We start from the raw sequence: 19,880 nt of genomic DNA on the forward strand, positions 1-19,880 counted from the left end.
ATGCTATCTGTGAGTGTGACTATAAGCAGGAGGCCCGGGGGCTGAGCAAACATAAGTGGACCATCATCGATTTGTTTCTCTCTTTTCAAACAGTAATTTGGAACCCTTTGCAGAGGCTAGCATCCAATTTCCCCATTTATATCACTTCTCAGAAGGACTCTCAAACCCTCCATTTTTCTGTTAAAATCTCTCCCTTCCTACCCCTTGTTCATGCTGCTGGTTCTGTCTGAACTCAGACTTCGGTTGCAGTTGTGAACACTGGTCACAATTAGTTTAGTCCCTTCTCGAAATCATCAAGTGGGTCTCAGATGAGCTGCCTGGATTAGCACTTACTGGGGGGAACAATCAAATATTAGCTTTCCAACACGTACTCAGGAATGCACATGCATGCCCTGCACCTAAATATGCACTTGGGGATACAGTGCTATGCTACCGAATGGGGTGGTGATTGTGTATATTCTATCTGCTGGTCCCAAGGGTGCGTAGGAGAGTTGCGCAGATCTGATCTTCCTCAGGCTCTCAATCTACATACGTTACAGGAAGATGTGTGGTTTGTTAGCATCAGTGGGAAAGTGAGTAGCAAGCAGAATGTTCTGCTCAAGTAAAAGGTTGCTAAATTGTCTGGCTTTGGTTCAGGCTCCATTTTGTTTTGTCCCATGGATGCATGACTTTCAGAGGAAGAAGCTGGCAGTGGCCAGAAACTGCTATAGAATGGGGGAATCTCCAAGTGCTATTTGAACATGAACACTGGGAGCCATTCTTGGACCAAGGTACAGAAGAAACTACTTAGCATTGATGAATGGGAAGTGTGTGCCCTGCCAGGGCAGGCAGGGGCTGTGGAGTCCTACAGCCTCCAAGCAACTGTGATCTGTGATTAACATGACCTCCTTCACGGGGTATGTGTGTGATGAGGGCTGCACCCTCGAAATCTTCTCAACTTGTAGTCAGGCATTTTCTCACAGTGACGAGGAAAGTGACTGTACAGGAGCGTACTAAGATTAAAGGAGACCATGGGGAAGAAGTGTTAGGCACCATAAACACAAATGGACAGAAGCCATGGACATGAGCTCGCCTGATCCCCCATGTTAATGATGATGGACTTGCTCATCTGAATAGCCCAAGCAATGGAGGCCTAATGAGGTTGGAATCCTTTCTCCAGTCCACCCACAGATGCAGTGGGGGAAGAGCCAAGGTTAGGACTTAGTGTCAGCCCAGAACCTAGATGACTCCTACTCCACCCGGCTACCTCTGGGTAGAATCCACTGGGCATATTCTTGGTTCAAGCAAAGCAATTATAGGCCAGGCTCTTACGAGTCTACCTTCTGTCCCTATGGATCTGTCTGTTCAGGACATGTTGTAGCAATGGTATCGCACAGTGCCCATGACCCCTATGTTTGCCTGCTGTTACTGAAGAGGAGTTGAGAAGGTAGTGTGACCTGGGAGCAAGGTAGAGGGGAAAATGGCTCACATAGGTCCCTACGCTAAGGAGATCTGGGGTCGGCTCTGATAGCAGCCAGGACACATTTCTTGCTGAAATCCATTCCTCCAATTCACTTCTGGGGTCGATGGACAAGTAGTCCTCCTTGTCTGAAGGTTTTTGGTTTCTGACTCCTGAAGACCAAGTAACAAAAGTTCACATAATGAAAGCACCCCCTTCAATATACGTTCATTGCTTGCTTTCAGGACCTGAGGATTTGGGTAGTAAGAGTCTCATATTTCAGAGTCGTGGCTCTGTCTCCGATTCCCATCCTCTAGACCCTTCCTCTCCTGTGCAGCCTTCAGCAACTCACTCTATCCCTCCTGATACCCAGCCACTCTTTCTCCCTTGCTGAATGTTCATTGTTCTTACACTGTCTCTTACAGCTCATTGATTCATTAGTCCATTCATGCACCCCTCCATCACCTATGAACCCCTCCATCACCTATGCACCCCTCCATCACCTATGCACCCCTCCATTACTGTATGCACCCCTCCATCATTGTATGCACCCTGTATCACATATGCACCCCTCCATCACATATGCACCCCTCCATCACCTATGCACCCCTCCATCATCGTATGCACCCTGTATCACATATGCACCCCTCCATCACATATGCACCCCTCCATCACTGTATGTACCCCTCTATCACATATGCACCCCTCCATCACTGTATGCACCCTGTATCACATATGCACCCCTCCATTGTATGCACCTCTTCATCATCGTCCTCTATCTCCATATCTATCATTTATTAATCAGTGCCTGCATCCACTGTCCATCTATCTATCCATTCACCATTCATCCATTCACCCACCTACTCATTTTATGTATCAATCCATGGATCCCCTCAATATTATTTTCTTCATTCATTTATCACTATTCATCTACCCATTCATTCATTCATTCGTACATTCCCTCCATACGTTCTTCCACCCATCTATCCATTTACTAATTCATCCATCTATCTACCCATTCATACATCTGTCCCTCTGTGTCATCCATCTTTTATCTCTGTACCCATCCTCCACCTATCTACTCACCCTCCATTTTTGCATGCATTCACACATCTATGCATGCATCCACCTACATCACCCTTGTGTATATCGACTTACACCTCCACCCACTCCGGACTTCATCCATGTATTTATTCCTCAATCCATCTATCTATGTACCCATCCTGTGTCACCCATTTATCCAGCCACTCATCCGTCCCTCCCTCGGTCAATGCATCCACCCCCGCGCCCTTCCATTTCAGTGTATACGCATTCATCCACATGCCCATCCATCCTTACATCTCTACATCCATCCACTTACCAACCCATTTACCTCTATCTTCCGCAAATGATGCTCCGGGCTTCGCCATCTACCAGAAGAGGGCTGGGTATTGTTGCTGCAGAGATAAATTGACATTAATCTGGTTGCATAGAAACAGATGCTTAAATAGACACTTAAACTATACAATCAACAATAGAGACCTGGACACTGTGTTCTGGGAGCACCACGGGGGTGGAAGGGACAGAGGAGATGGCAGCCTCTTGTCATTTACCCAGAAGGCTCATGCATAGGCCCCTCGTTTAGCAGGCCATGGACCTACGACTCACTGCCATGTCATGGAGGCTCCCGCACCCCTTGGATAACCAGGACACCATTAAATCCATTTTATAGATGTAAAACAGAGGCATGGAGTGTTGCCTGAACTTGCTTACAGCAGTGACTGCTCCAGGAGAAGGCAGTCATATCCTCTGTGGGCTCAAGAGCAGATGTGCTGGGTCCCTGGCTGGCTGGCAGGTACCTCTCCAGGATCTTCCTATGTTGATTGGTTCCAGGAGTGGGAAGCTTCACCCCAGGGTGGCCTCTTTTCCTCCTATCCCTTGCAGCAGGTTCTAACTCACAGCTTCTTCACAGCATGCTCTGTTGGATGGGGACATGGGGATGGACAGGCTGTGACATGCGCTCTTTCAGCTGGGGGCGCCCGATGGAAACACAGGGTGAGGATGCCTGGTAGTGGGTGGTACTTTGTGTCATCCTGTACTCCTCCGTGGTAGAGATAGAGGTCACCTGGTGCCACAGAACCAAACCTCCATGCAGACAGACACTATCTGTGTGACCTTGACATGTTTGAATCTTTCCTAGGGTTTATCCAATCATTTTCAATTGGCTCAGAGCTGAAGGGGATCCTGGGAGGTGGGGGTGGGCTTGAGTTTTAACTCCAAGGTGAGTCTTCCACCTGTTTTGTGCCTAATCCCTGCCACACCTAGGCCATCTACAACAGGACACCCAGGAAACAGTCACAGGGAGGCTCTGTTTTGTATTTGTTGTGTTGTTATGCTGGTGGGTTGCCCTGTTTGGGTTTGCTGTCATTATTGCTGTTGCTTCCTTCGTGATTACATGACTACAATAATCATGGCTCTCATTAACGATGTTTCCAGTGTGCGAATAGCAGTGCATGTGGTCTCCTAATCACAGCAACCTTTGGAAAGTGAAGAAAACAGAGCCTCTGAGTTATGAGGACTTTGTGGAGGCTCATTCTATCCGGTGCATCTGTGCCATTACGAACTTGAGCCTGGAGCTGGGGAAATGCTGCTGGTGGGTGAAACATTTGTCAGCCAGGAATGAAGACCCAAGTTCTAGCCCCAGCATCCGCATGAAATCTACATGCCCATCTGTAATGTTTGTGGTGTTGAGGCCGAGATAGGAAGGGAGCCGGAGGGTCATTGATCATGTGATCTAGCTGGATCAGTGAGTTCCAGAGAGAGAGCCTGTCTTAAAGGACTAAGGTAGAGATCCATCCTCAATACAGGCTTCCACTTGCATGCACATGCACACACAATAATGTGTACATACACACCCATGCACACATGCACACACGTGTACACATGGTGGGGGGAGGGCAAACACATGATGGGGGAACAGAAAGCACACAAGAGAATTTCCTCTGGAGGCTAAGGTCTCAGGGTGGTCCATAGATATTTCCAGAGATGAGGGGGACATTTTAAAAGAAGTTATTTTACTAAATATTAACCACCAGGTCTTCCCCTTGCAAGAGTTGTGGGTAAGCCTGGGATGATGGGATGGTGTCTTTCTAAAACTGAAGTGTCCTCCTTCCTTTCATCCTTTGACAGCCCAAGATGAAACCATAATGAACATGACTTGCTTGCTTCTCCTCCTCGGTGCAATGGCTTAGTGACAAGCCGGTATTATTGCTGGTAACTTGTCATATTTCATGTCTAGGTCACAGCAGCTGCGGCTGTCACACTGTCTGAGGAGAGCCAATCTCAATGGCATGTTATGGAAAAACAGAAACAAGGGAAGGATGGGGAGCTCATGAAGGAAGAGGGAGATGAGTGGAGAAGGCAGGTACCTAGGTGGGGAAGCTTGGGTGAGAAGGAGAAGGTGGCAGAGGGAAGAGGCAAGCTTGAATTCTCCTAATCCAAGGTCATCAGGATGAGGAAGACTAGTATATTAGACTTGGTTTCTTTGCCTTCTCAGTGTGGTATCAGGAATCTTCTGGAATATGGATCAGAAAAGCGAAGTCCAGTTTGGCCTTGAGAAAGGAGGATAATAAAGTAAGGTATGCTTCTGACAAAAGCAGGTTGGCTCTAGGTATGGCTTGACCAAGGCACTCAAGGACAGCAGGGCCTGCTAACTCTTCATGTCTCAGCCCAGTCAGGCTTCAGTGTTTTCCCTCTCAAGATAGTGTAGAGTGGGAGACCTGATGGCTGCCAGAAATTTCCATCCAGGTTAAAGTACAAGGAACTGTAGGTTTAAAAATCTTTTCTTGGGGTTGGGGATTTAGCTTAGTGGTAGAGCACTTGCCTAGCAAGCACAAGGCCCTGGGTTCGGTCCCCAGCTCCGAAAAAGAAAAGAAAAGGAAAAAAATCTTTTCTCCACAGACCCCGAGAGTCAAGATGTCTGGATGGGTTGGGACACGTTTTTGGCCTAAAATTAATTATGAGGACACCATGGGAATTAAATGAGCTCATTGGCCTGTCTGGGAAAGAGGGGATGATGCCCTTCTGAGGAAATTCCCTCTATTGTAAAGTAGTGACTACTTAGTGGTCAGAAGGAATGGCACGTGTTGGGCACGTGGCTCCCAAAGCCGTGTGCCTTCTTAAGAAATGGTGTCTCCCACATATGGCTTCAGAGAAGTCACAGCCAGGGTGGCCTAACAGAGATGATCCTGGAAACTTCAGTTTCTCATCTCTCCAGACACCTGAGCAAGTGGCCTTTGAGAAGACAGCCTCTGTCTCTGGCTTCGGTAAGAGCGAGGTTTTCCATGGAGCTCACTGCAGATCTCAGTAATTGTTAGTGACCCTGCTTGGAATGCCAAGCCAGAGGCTTGCTTACCTGCGGTTTTTCAGAGCAGGAGATGAAGCCTCGTGGGCCTTTGCTGTGTCTTAATTCAGAAACAAGGGCCCGCCTCTCAGCGGGCGTCTCTTCATGATCTAAAAGCACAGCTGGGGCCAAGAGCAGCATGGCCAGGGATCTGACTAATGTAGACTATGTTGGGCTGTCCTAAATGAGTTTCAGCAGACTTCAACCTGTGAATCTCTTAATACATAGATATAATTTTAGTTTTTTTTTTCTGTTGAGACATGGTTTCATATACAGCCTTGGCTGGCCTGGAATTTGCTAGACTAGCTACTGCCTCTGCCTCCCAAGTGTAGGAGCTAGGATTATAGGTGTCTGTAAAAAAAAATCTGCTTTTCCTCCCGGCCATTTAGTTCCCAACAATAAAAACTAATTATTTATTATTAAATACCTAGGCCATAAGCTCTGGCTCCTTCCCTAACTAGATCATAACTTATTTAACCCATTCAAACTATTCTATGGCTACCGTTTGGTTAGTTACCTCTCCTCAGTCCTGTCCTGGTTTCTTCCATCAAGTCTCTTCAGCACCTCCTTCAGCATCTCCCTCAAATCTCTCCCCGTGTCTCTCCTTTTATTCTCTATTTCCTGTCCTCTCTCTTCCTGCCAGTGTCCCATCTCCTACCTCCTGCCTCAGCTCATTGGCCATTGGCTTTTGTATTGGCGGGTGATGCTTATCAGAGCTCCTCTCTGCAGGCATCTGCACCACATCCTGCTTAGATGCAGTCTTTCCTGCAGCCCTGAAGCTCTTGTTAGAGGGAAAGCTCTGGATGTGTTTGGATGATACAGTAAAGAAAGGTCCAGAATCCTCAGAAGACCTGGAACTTTGATTTATGGTAGGGAGATTTAGGAACCAGTTGGAACCAGTTAGGAACCAGTTGGTGAAGGGGCATAGCATGCAGCTGTTTGCTTGGCTGCGCTCTATTCTGAGTGGATGTGTTCGAGGGAAAATAGAACCGAGAGTGCAAGCATCCCTCCCAGGTACCTAGGGCACGTAAGCAGAGTTGTCGCTGGTAGTGTCATCTACCTGGAAAGGTGATACAGATCTCTTTCCATTCAGTAGGAAGAGGTGCCCTCTGTGCAAAACAGCCCCCGTGTCCTTCAGTGGAAGGATGTGGGTCCCAGGGCCAGCGTCAAAACTGCTATCCTTCCACTGTTGATACCAAAGGAGCTTGGTTGACCTTCCCCTGTTTATTATCTCTCACAACATATACAGTAATTTCTGGGTGGGGTGTGTGTGTGTGCATGTGTGTGTGTGTGTGTGTGCGTGTGTGCATTCATGGTCCTCTTGGTTACACAGCGAATGCTCTTACCCACTGGGCCACCTCTGCAGCACATGGAGCTGTTGTTTTACAAATTTTTCAGATATGAAAACCGAGGATTAGGAAATGACCTTCCAGTCCTGTTTATGTCTGTCTACACCTCCCCTGTGGGTTCTCTGTGCTATGTACTTTCTGTATAATGTCCTGACATAGCAAGGACAGTGCCCAGTGCAGGATCAGAGAATCCTGTCTGTCCACTATCGCTGTCTGATGTGAAATTTAGTGTAGGCCATCAGCCTGGAATCCCCAGTTTCCATATCTAGAAAGTGATGCAGTCGGATAATGGCTATGATGATGATTTGTGAATTAGTCAGGCATTCATATGATAACAAGACTTGCTGGCTTCAGATATGGCTTGACCAAGTTGTTCAACAAGGATATCAAAACTTGGTTGTTTGACATTTTCTAACTTTTTGTGCCACTACTGGTTTTTCTCTCTGATGGCATTGGGTGGTCCAATGGGTACAGAGATTCCCTAGATACGCAGAAAGGATGGATTCTGAAGCCTCAGGATCGGTTCTTTTCTACTCTGCTCCTGTTAGATTCCCTGACAGAATCACATGATGTTTGTAAGCTTCATTTCAGACCATCTTAAGGGGTAAGGCCAGCAAGGGTGAGAAAACATTGGTTTTCAAGTTCAAGGATATGATTGGGTGACTTAAGAAAGTCAAGATACATTTCCTTGTATTTAAATTTAAGCAGTCACATGCAGCCAGTAGGTCCTGTTTTAGGAGCCCAACCTAGGCTTGGTATGTGGAGATGGCTCTTACTCTGAACATATCTGACCCTCTACTCTGAAAGCCCAGGGGACACTCCAAGTGAAGACGGTGTTCTTGTCTCTGTGTTAGAGCACATCAGGCACACAACTCCCCTATGTGGAAACTCAATGCTACCAGAAACAGCACTTTTAACTCCTCCCTATGGTCAGTCATCTCACCTGGTGTACATTGAAAGGAAACAAACCATCGCTGTCTTGAAAATCTGCTATCCAGTCCCTTGGTTTCCTTAGAGGATTACTTCCAGGACCCTAATCCAGACATCAAGGCCCACAGACTCTCTGGTCCCTTACATAAAAAGGGTGTGTATTTGCATGTAATTTTCACAGATCCACCCTACTACTTATAATACCGGATACAAGGCAAATCCTATGCAAATGGTTGCTATCTCGAACCGCTTAGGAAATAATGTCACGACAAGGCTCATTTGCTCAATATAGAAGCAACTCTAAAATATTTTCAGCCCATGGTTGGTTGAATCTGTGAATGTGGAAGCCATGGGTACCTAGGCTGTACAGAGGGTTGGTTGCATATGTACAAGTCTATATGCATATATTTGTTTGTATAATGTCCCATTAAAAGAGGAAATCCTGCTGTTTGTGACAGCATAGATTCATCTGGGGGAACAGGATAATAAGCCAGAGAAAGGAAGATAAATACTGCATGATTTCACTTACATGTGTGCTAAAAAGCTGATGTCAGAGAAATAGAACAGAATGATGGTGGCTGGGGCCCAGGGGACAGGAGGAGTTAGGACATGCCAGTCACAGGACCCACATTTGCATTTATAAAGTTCGTAAGTGCTGGCAGGCCTAATGGTTACTCACCCTTCTCTGTGCGCTTGAAGTTCGCTGTGGGTCAATCTCACACATTCTCATCTCTCACAGGCAGAAGGGAACTGTGAGGAGACGGGTTGTTAATTAGCTTGATTATGGTAATCATTTCACAGTGTATACACATATCAAAACATTATTTTGTGCACCTTGGATATATATACAACTCCTATTTGTTAATTATTCCTCTATAAAGCAGAAAAAAAGAAAGAAAAACTTGAAACTTCCGATTTGGAGAAAGGAGACCTCAGGGAATAACAGTGCTGGATTTCTTAACAGGAACCCTTGTGGGGCCGCGGGGGCGCTCAGCTGTTAAAGGGTCTGATGCGCAACCAGGAGGACCCACGCAAGCCAGGCAGGCGTGGCACCGTGTGCTCATTAGCCGGAAGTTTGCCACATGGTTCTTTGGTTCGTTACCCCGCCCAGTGATCAAATGTATCAGACACCTAACCTAATTGTACCTAAGCCCCCTCAGACAATGTAATAGATACCGAGTCCCAAACGCCTGAGTCCAGCTTACAGTGGGGCTTCTGTGAGACACAATCTTGTTCTGAAGCGTGTGAGAACCAGGAAAGCATTTTCAATAGGCGTGGGAGGGGAAGCGTGCTCCTGTGTGAACTTTAGAATAACAGCCAGAGCAGCAGGTGCAGGGTGGTTGAGCCTAGCAAGCTAGGCAGCAGCCCAGAGGGAATTTACCCCCTGTGGTCTGCCAGAGAATTCCCAAGCCTCCGACTACAGGCAGGTACAACCAAGAGAGGCAAAAGAGGCGGAGGGGTGTGGGGGGGAAGCAATGGCTGCCCCTCAGTTTGCAAGGTGGTTGGCTGCAGGAGTCAGCGTGGGAGGGACATTCTTTTTTCCTAGCAGGAATGAACTTAGGACTGAATTCAGATTAGAGAATGGTCCGATGAGTCAGGCAGGGTATCTTGAAGTAGAATTTGGCAGTTGTGATTATGGGGATGGTATGATTTTAGGATATGACACGTGAATGTGACTTCTTTCCTGCCTTACTTCAGTTTCCTCGTTGAGTCAACGGACAATTAAACGATCTATGTTTTTCCAATTTCTTGGGAATCTTCTCTGTCGGGTGGGCGAGTTGGCGTACACCTCTCTGTTCTGGATACCTGGAAGGAAGCAGTGCTTCAAGGTAGCAAAACCTTTAAGGGCTGAGTTGAGGGCCTGACTTTGACCCTCAGCTCTGCCACGCACTCCTTAAATGGATTTTAGCACACTCGTGTTGGGAGTCTGTTTGGAAGTCTGGGATATAGGGATGTGGGGACAGTAACGATGCTTCCCATATTGATACACTGGGCTGTGACAATGGCTGTGGTGGTGATACTGAGGAGAAAGGGGACAGATGTGGAGGAGGAGGAGGAGGAGGAGGAGGAGGAGATGATGTAAGAAGATTCTCCAATGGGACTTGTTCATCTTCTATGCGTGTCCTATGCTCTTATTTGAATCCTCACTCTCATCAAGTTTGAAAACCATATTTATTTTATTCTTTGAGATTTTCACACCTGTATGTAATAAAAATATCATATATGCTTCCTAATTCCCCTTTCCACTTTTTCCTAATATGTCTCCTCTTTGAACTTCATGCCTCCTTCTCCTGTCTTTGATATCTTACCAAGTCTAATCAGTGCTTCCCCACATGTACATAGAAGTGAATCTGTCCATTGCAGCCTGGGAAACCTACCAGTGGCCACACCCTCAGAAGAGAATGCCCCGCCCCCAGCAACCTTACTTGCCAATAGCTCTTCAGTAAGGGTGAGCCTGGAGGACTCATCCCTCATCGATGATGCTGGATTTTGGCTGGTTTGGCCTTGCGTGAGGAACCACAGCTGCTCTTAGTCAGTGAGTGTAATGCCACAGCTGCTGTGAGTCTGCGTGTAATGGTCATTCCATGTCTAGAAGACAACATCTCACAGAACTCCTCTGTGTTCGCCAGCTCTTACACGATCTCAGCCTCTTCCACGATGTTCTTGGAGCCTTGGTGGCAGTTACTGTCAACACTGTGACCAGTTGGGACTCTGCTCAACCACTACCCACTGCAGAGAAAGCTCCTCTGGCCAGTGTTGAAGGCTGAACAATGACGTTTTCCTTCTACCCACAGGGATGGAGATAAAATGTGTTGAAAACCTCAGGGGATCCACTAGGAGAACGATTACTAGTATAGCAGAGATCACTGGGACAGTCCCGTCATAGAAGACACACTTCCAAGTTGTGTCTCTGCATCTTTGCTCTCAGGCCTGAACATGCCAGGCCACGCCTGCCCAGCCAAGCAGCAGCAGCAAAGGTACAGGGATGTCTGTAGAATTGACAGCAGTCACCGTTCTTCACAGCAGTGACCTGTGCTTCCTGGGGGCAGACCTCTGGCTCACCAAATATTTATGTGGCTCTTTCTGTGTGTCAGGCAGATTCCTAGTCTCCAAAAAGATGCTAGTTGAATAAAACTAATCCTGCCACTGAGATAAGACAGAGGACATAAAAAAATTTGGCTTTGTAATTAAGGAATCTAGTCATAGAAACCAGCCTCCGTTAGAGGAGAGGGTTTCTCCAGGGCCAGCGACACGTTGTCGTTGTTCCTTCATTTGTTTTAAAGATAACTTTACATGTGATGATGACACTCGGCTAGAGGTGAGAACCGCTGATGTGTGTACACAGAGCATTGATGAATCTTGCAAACTAGACTGTTGTTATTGTGGGAGCACGGGGATCTTGGAGATCATGAGAAGCACCATTTGTAGATATTGTAGTGTTTGTTGCCCTGTCTTCTGCATGGCTAGGATCAAAGCAATCGCAAGTGTTTATAACCTTGGTAAGTAGGTGAGTGGAATGGAAGTTCTTTGAGTTACTAGTTCTCATCTTTGCACCCTACGGAATCACATGTCTAGAGTAATCTCTGGAACATTCCAGAATAGGATTAAATGTGTTAGATCTGATGGGATAAGACCTCACACAACACCGGATGGAAGCACAACTCTAGAACAGACACCCAGCATCCTGAATGCCCCTTCCTCCCTTGCTATGTTTGAAACAGTTTGTTCTATAGTGGGTGAGCTTCAGGAAAGAGATGCTTTTGCCACAGAACCACAGTGGGCGTGTGAGATCTGTTTCCCTCCCCTGACTGTACAGGCAAGGGAAGCCAAGTACCAGAGTGCCAGAGGTGGTCAGAGACAGACCTTCTGGGCCCTCAGAGTACAGGCAATGATAGAGGGAGGATCTGAGTGGAGGAGGGACCGCCTCTACCATCAAGGCAGGAAGTGGGAACTTGGAAGACTGGACCATTTGGCATATCTGCTGCCTCCTGGGCGTGTAGCCAAATTCCCCATTGCCTTCTGCCAGTCCGTAAAATCACCATAGACAAAAAAAAGTCAAGGCTAAAAGTGAGCCTCATTCTGCAATTGTTTTGCAAATGTCTTTTCATTTCTGTCTCTCTGGGGGGGTATATAATGTCTTTGGTCTATAATAGTGTGTGTGGGGGGGATTGGGAGGTAGTTCTGAGGATTGAATTCAGGGCTTCATGCATGTTAGGCCAAGGCCAAGTCTACTACAGGGATACAGGCCTAGCCCTCAGTAATTTTGAAGGTAGAGTGTTTTATACCAGACAGAAATGAAAATGTGGTACAGATTCTTGGGAATATACACAAAGTACTTCAAGTCAGAACAGGACAGAGACGCCTGCCTATCCATGACTATGGTTGCACTAGTCACAACAGCCACACTATGGAGTCAGCCTGGGTGTCAATCTACAGAGTAATGAATGAAGGCGCCTATGAAGGGTGCTGGTGTTGGTTTCTCTGGATAGAGAGGGCCTAGCCATCCCTGTTCCATTCATTCTTCACGAAGGCTTCTGACTCGGTGCATGTGTTGATTTGCAGTGTGATCTGGATTTGAAAGGAGACACCAATGGATCTGGATAAGACAGTCTCTGAGACAGGGTAGAGACCATAAGTTTCTGGCAGTTCCCTTGCGGTTTACAGGACAGTCAGTGAAGAGGAAGAAGCAGACTGTTGGAATTAGGAGGTGGGGAGAGATGAGCCTGACCTTCCTCAGTTCATCTTGTTCTTTACTTTCAATATTGTGGTAGTTATATCCAGTTGGAATACAAAGAAACAAACACCAAAAACCAACCAACACAACAACAACAACAACAACAGTGACAGCACACCCTTAAACCCAGGAAGATTAAGTACTTGCCCAGAGTGACGTGTCTAGTTATACAGAGTCAGGGTTTGAATTTGGATCTGTAAGGACCCAGAAACCACAATATACTAACTTGGAATCTTGACCCTGTTCTTAAGGAAGCAGGCGACCACAGACATTGTTGACGGCCATGCAGTGGAACTATGAGCAGCCTGAGCTGTTGAGGAGCTCCAAGGCCCAAAATCTTTGGAATAGAGAAAACACAGTCTCTTGCTGTGACAATACAATGGGTTTTGAGCGCTGGGGAAATCTCCCTGTCTCGTACTTGCTGAATGCTTGGTATCTGACCTCAGGGCACTGGGTAGTTCAGTAAGGGGTTGGGGTGCGTTACCTAATTCTTACGGCCCAGTGGCAGAGAGACACTATTGACATTGCACAGGAGCGGACCACTTGGCATCTTGGAAGAATCTCTGCCTATTTGTATCTGTGCGTAATATAGCTGTGTATTTGTATATATGTCTAATATATGAACATATGTGTATGTGTGAGTGGGAGAACACACATGAGTCAGCGTGTATGGCCTCAGAGGGGAACCTCAGATGTTAATCTTTGTCTTCTACCTTGTTAGGGAGAGGATATCATGTCGTGTGCCTCTCCAATGCACACACCAGACTAGCTAGCCCGCAAGTCAAGGGATCTTCCTGTCCCCTGAGTCTGTCAAGGCTCACTGGAGAAACGCTGAGATTACAAATGTGTGCCCTGTGCTTATGTGAGCTCTAGGGATTCGGACTTTATCCTAGCACTTGCATGGCAAGCAGTTTACACCCTGAGTCACCTCTCTAGGCTCTTTGTTTTAATACCTACACCTATTATGCAAATGAGGAAAGTCAAGCTTAGAAAGATTGAGCGACTTTTCCCAAGGGCGTCCAGGTGAGTTCCAGATGTGATCGTGGGCTTAGACTCTGGTTGCCTCAATAATAACAAGCCATTTTTCCTCTCCCAGAATCTATCAATTGCCAGTCAAGGAAGTGGGAGGGGTTTATGGGGCCTTCTTCACTCTGGAACTGCTCCTATGACCTCCACACATGCACTGTGCCCTGCAAACACCCAGCCACTCACCCAATACAAATAAAAAATAAAATAGAGAAAGACAAGGTAGTGAGGTCTTGAGGGATGGCCTGAGTTTGTCCTCTGGCCTCCACATGCATGTACATGCAAATGCATGCATGTACACAGACGGGCACATGCTCACAAATAGCTATGCATTTGGGGCTTCAATTGGAGGGGTGAGTTTTTGAAATAGGTAGACGTGGGTGGTGGTGTTAAAGGTCTTGCTTTGAATGTGACATTCAGGATCCACAGAGCAGACGATCTCAGATACTAACCTATCCCCATTTGAGCATCCTCTGTAACCCAAGGACATTCTTCTGGTGCCTCAATTCACATTCATCTACTCATGCATGTCTTTGTCCTCCCCTCATTGATGTGTCCGGGGCCAAGCCTGCCAGCCGTGGGGACAGTAATGAGGACAACAGTTTCTCTGCCCTTGAAGAGCTCACAGTCTTGTTGAGATGTGATTGAAAAGAAATGATTCGTCAATTCAAGAATATTGGATTTCTCCAAATGCTACAGTAGGGAAAAAGATAATTCCCCAAGTCTTTAAATCTGTTACCTATTTTAATTGATTTAATTAGGTAAAATTCATAGAACTGTAATATTGGAAGGAGCCCAGAAACCATTCATTTATTCCCATTTCTCCTCTTTGCCTTCAGGCCATGCTGCAGTGAAGTAATCCATCCAAACCCATGCCTTCCAGAAAGAGCAGTGTTTCCAGGAACCATAGCTCATTGGCCACTAAAATCAAGAAAATGAGATGGAAAAACTTGATATTCATAACTACAAAGTAGCACTCTGATAGATGTGAATGGAATAATTCAAACACACACACACACACACACATCATGAGTGTACAAACAATTGAGTCCCCCATAAACAATATTACTGAGTTTTGAGTTGAAGTGGTATTAAACTTAGAAAATGACAAGAGGACAAAATGAAAATGTGGTTGAGGTAAGGGAAGGGACTTGGGCACGTCTTTCAGTTCCAGAAGGACACACACCCCAGCACTGGTCACAGGCTGCTTTGTGCCAGCACAGAGGTGTATCTTTTGTTGAGTTGGCATTTGTTTTGTGCTCATATGTGGACACATGTGTGCTCAGGTGTGCATATGTCCACATGCATTTAGAAGTCAGAGGAAGACCTTAGCATTTTTCCCCAGATCCATTTAGCCTTTGAGAGGCTGAATGAGCTTCAGGAGTCTTCCTGTCTCTGTCTCACCAGCACTGGGATTATAGGTCTATGCCACATTCTCAGCTTTAAAACAAACAAACATACAAATGAAGCCACGTGTTCCTGTCATCATGCTTGCAAGGTGAACGCTTTACCAGTTGAGCCATCACTTCAGCACCCATGAGTTGTCATCTTGCAGTAACTACATGATGTCATCATATAGTAACTATGGATACATATGCACCCACCATGTTCTGATTTTAAGTGATTCTGAGAGGGCTGTGGCTGCAGATAGAAGGGAGACTGTCGTGTGGTGCTCTCTGGACCTACCTCGTCTTGGATACTTGGTTGCTCCGTTTCCCTGCCAACAATACCAACTTCATAGGACCATTCAGGGAACTTACGGAGTCCAGGAATGTCAGAGGTTATAAATTGGACAACTAATCACTTGCTTGGCTAAGTGGAACTCTGTTCTCATGATTAGTGTTGCTGTTGGGATCATTGGGTTCAGAGAGGACATTTAGCACAGTACAAGTTTATCAAAGCTTTATCAGAATAGCACCTGAACCTTTGGACATAGTCTTGGAAGCTTTTCAATAGAATTTCATTCTTTTTGACCTCATGACACCTGTTTCCCCACTCCCTCACCTCTATTCTTCTATCCACAGGTCTCTCTCAGTCTCCCGTTCACAGAGACTGCTCTTTTCCAAGTGTTCCTTCCATCTCTGAAAGCAGAGGTCCTGCTGTGCCTGTCCCAGGATTCATCATTTCCCAAGATGTAAAACATAGAGCCAAGCGTTCTGCAAATGCTTGCCGCCAATCAAACCTGTAGATAGTCACTTAGATCACTGTGTTGTACTACAGGAGAGGCTTAAGTTGAAGGCACAGAAGCACCACTTGCACTGGCTCACGTAAACACAGCAACTGAGTGGCTTGCTTAGCTGGTAGTTCAAGGTAGATGGTTTCAGGGATGACAGAGTCCAGGAGCTCCAACTGTGCCCTCGTGAACCTCTTTGTACTTACTAGTGCTCCGTTGTCTCTGTTGACTTCATTTTCATGTTATGACCCTGAGGACTAGACCAAATTGGTGTTATTGGAACTGTGTGGTCAGAGGCAGGTGGGGAGATGGGATCTAGTGGAAAAGGAGAGTACATGATACATGAACAAAATAGCTGATAATCTTCCTTGTGTTGGCCATGGCTTCTGAGGATGAATCCTTTCAAGCCTGCATTTTCTGTGCCTGCTGCAGAGCCTGGCACATCTCAGCAATGTTTACTTTTTAGTGTGTGTGTGTGTGTGTGTGTGTGTGTGTGTGTGTGTGTATGTGTGCATGCATGAGTTTATGTGTCAATCTTCATGTGTGTGCCAGTGCACACATTGGCACATATGTATTTGCATATGTTTGTGGAAGCTAGAGAGAAGCCTTTAGGTATTGTTCCTCAGGAGTGGTCTACCTTGTTTTTAAGCAGTCTTTTACTGGCTTGTAACTTGCCATATAGGCTCGGATGATTGGCCAGTGAGATCCAAGGACCCGCCTGTTTCTCTTTTCAAATGTGGTTTCTGGAGATCAAACACAGATACTCATGACTACGTGACATGCACTTTACCATTTACCAACTGAGTCATACCCCCAGCCCAGCTCTTCAGAAGTATTTTTGAATGAGTTGATGTTTTTCTCTGCTTTCTAGAAAGAGCAGAGAAATGTGATATATATCATCTAAGTCTATAAAGACAGATCACTGCATAGCAACTGCCTCCGCCCTCACCCTCTGCCTTCCTGTCCTCTCTCTTGGCAGGATCCGACATCCACGTTCTTCCAGTTTGGAGCCTCCATCCAGCAGCAAGCCACAGTTATGCTGAAGATCATGCAGGACTACGACTGGCACGTCTTCTCCCTGGTCACCACCATCTTCCCTGGCTACCGAGACTTCATCAGCTTTATCAAGACAACAGTGGACAACAGCTTTGTGGGCTGGGATATGCAGAACGTGATCACACTGGACACCTCCTTCGAGGACGCCAAGACGCAGGTCCAGCTGAAGAAGATCCATTCTTCTGTCATCCTGCTCTACTGCTCCAAAGACGAGGCTGTCCTCATCCTGAGCGAGGCTCGCTCCCTCGGCCTCACTGGCTATGATTTCTTCTGGATTGTCCCCAGTTTGGTGTCTGGGAACACAGAGCTCATCCCCAAAGAGTTTCCATCAGGTCTCATTTCAGTCTCTTATGACGACTGGGACTACAGCCTGGAGGCAAGAGTGAGAGACGGTCTTGGGATCTTAACCACTGCCGCATCCTCCATGTTGGAGAAGTTCTCCTACATTCCTGAGGCCAAGGCCAGCTGCTATGGGCAGGCAGAGAAGCCAGAGACCCCGCTACACACCCTGCACCAGTAAGCGAGAGCTCTCTGATTGTCTCTCAAAGATGGGTCAGAGCTTTGCTGCTACGAATGTTGGGTTCACAGTCACTGGTGAAAGTGTAGACCTCATATGCAGAAGGCGTGCACCTACTTGGAGGGAGTTTGTTTTGATTTTATGCTCGTTTCTCTTTTCTTCTATTCCCATCTCACTTTTAAAACGCTAAGTGACATGATGCTGATTTTGAGTCAGAGTTTCATCGTATAGCTATGGCTATTTTGGAACTTGTTATGTAGCTCAGGCTGGCCCTCCATCTCACAACCCAGGCTCCTGAGTGTTGGGTTTACAAGTAATGATATAAAGTCTGGCTAATGCTAATATATTTCCACTGCTTTCTGAAAATTGCTTTTATTTTCCTTGCTCAAGAACTTACCTTGTAGACATCCACTCTAGAGTCTTCTTTTTTCTCTTTATCTTCCTCCCTGCCTCAGATCATCTATCTATCTATCTGTCTGTCTGTCTATCTATCTATGTATCTATTTATCTATCCAACCATCCACCCATCCATCCATCATATATATATGTATACATATATATATATACATACTATTTATATTCTAATACATTTCATCATTTATTTACTCTTTACATTCATGAGAATTGGATTTTGTTTTCAGATTTTTTCCCAATTTGCTCAATTTGCTCAATTGCAGTGGTAACTGTCACACCTGCCTCTTTTTGCCATATAACTACCTGTCTAGGTTTGTTCTAAGAAGTGGGGTTTGAGGGCCAGAGGTGTGTGCATAAGTATCCAATCTTCTGTCAAACAATGGCACCAGCTTATGCTCACACAACGGTTGTGGAAGCGTCCAACTTCCTACAACTGCAGCAGCATGGCCTGGGTTGGGAGAATTGCCCACACGGATGCTTCTGGTTCCTGACTGAGAATTTCTTTTCTTATATTCACTCTTAAAGCCACATTCCATTCTGCTGATGGCAGCATAATTTATTTAGCTGTCCAATCATGGTGGACATTTAAGTTAGATTTTTATGTTTCTGGGAAGTGTCATTATTCTTTGTGGTCCGTCACCGTGGCTCAGCTGCTAAGATTTAGAATTACCATTCAGACACCCACTCTGCATGTTTTTGCCTGACATTTGATAATGTAATCTGTGCTTCTGCTCTCATACAATGAGCAATGTGGCTCTGTGATTAAAGGCTGGGCTGGGGAGGGAGCACTACTGTCCATGTTCAAATCCCATCTCCTACACCTTCTACAGAGGGTAGCGATCACCTTACCTTACTGGGTCTCAAGTGCTTGTCATTAAGTGATAATACAGCCCCTGTTCTAGGTTGGTCCAATGTTAGCATGTACTGAGCTATCTGGAAGAGGCAATAACACAGGTTCTAGGGACTTCTATTGTATCAGTATACCTGGAGCAATCAGAGATCTTGCATTCCTGGCTGCTGCTACTGATTCTAGCCTGAGGGCAGTTATTTGAGAACTAGAGTTTGGTGCAGGGTTCCTGAGTAGGAAAGGAGGGGATATGATGTGTGAGAAGTGGTGCGTCTTGTGTGCTCACCTCTGCTGACCATTCAGCAAGCATCAGAGTTATCAATGAGGTATGGCCATATCAATAACTGATTGCAGTTAGCACAGCATGTTGGTTGTCCAGATTACGGCCATTCTAAAGCATCTCTGGAAGACTATGGGTTTCAATCTGCTACCTTTCAGGGTTTACCTCTGAAACAGAAGTGTACCTGTGCTTGTGTATGCATGTGTGTATGTGTACATATGTTTGTATGTGTGTGAGTGTGAGTGTGTGTGAGTGTGTATGTGTGTGAGTGTGTACGTGAGTGTGTGTGAGTGTGAGTGTGTGTGAGTGTGTGTGAGAGTGTGTGAGTGTGAGTGTGAGTGTGTGTGAGTGTGTGTGAGTGTGTGTGAGTGTGTATGTGTGTGAGTGTGTGTGAGTGTGTATGTGTGTGAGTGTGTATGTGAGTGTGTGTGAGTGTGTGTGAGAGAGTGTGTGAGTGTGTGAGTGTGAGTGTGTGAGTGTGAGAGTATGTGTGAGTGTGTATGTGTGTGAGTGTGTGTGTGTGTGAGTGTGTGTGTGTGAGTGTGTGTGTGTTGGCATACACATGCCATGGCCTGAATATAGGGACTCAGAGCACATGTCAGCTGTCAATCACCACCTTCTACCTCACTCGAGATAGTGTCTTCACCATTGGCCCACTCCTATGCCAGCCTGAAACCCTTTTGCACAGTCCTGGCTTCACCCCCCATCTTTCCCGTCATTGGGATTGAGATCCT

General features: G+C 46.2%; 1 protein-coding gene across 1 annotated transcript in view; it reads left to right on the forward strand.

Moving 5' to 3' along the window:
* Positions 1–19,880, forward strand: part of Grin2a (glutamate ionotropic receptor NMDA type subunit 2A) — a 422,244-nt gene that overhangs the window by 207,057 nt on the left and 195,307 nt on the right. The window contains 1 exon segment of the mRNA NM_012573.4: positions 17,012–17,604. Coding sequence (NP_036705.3) covers positions 17,012–17,604 — 593 coding nt within the window.

The sequence above is a fragment of the Rattus norvegicus genome, chromosome 10 (genome assembly GCF_021556685.1).
Source record: "Rattus norvegicus strain SHRSP/BbbUtx chromosome 10, alternate assembly SHRSP_T2T, whole genome shotgun sequence".
Classification (NCBI taxonomy): domain Eukaryota; kingdom Metazoa; phylum Chordata; class Mammalia; order Rodentia; family Muridae; genus Rattus; species Rattus norvegicus.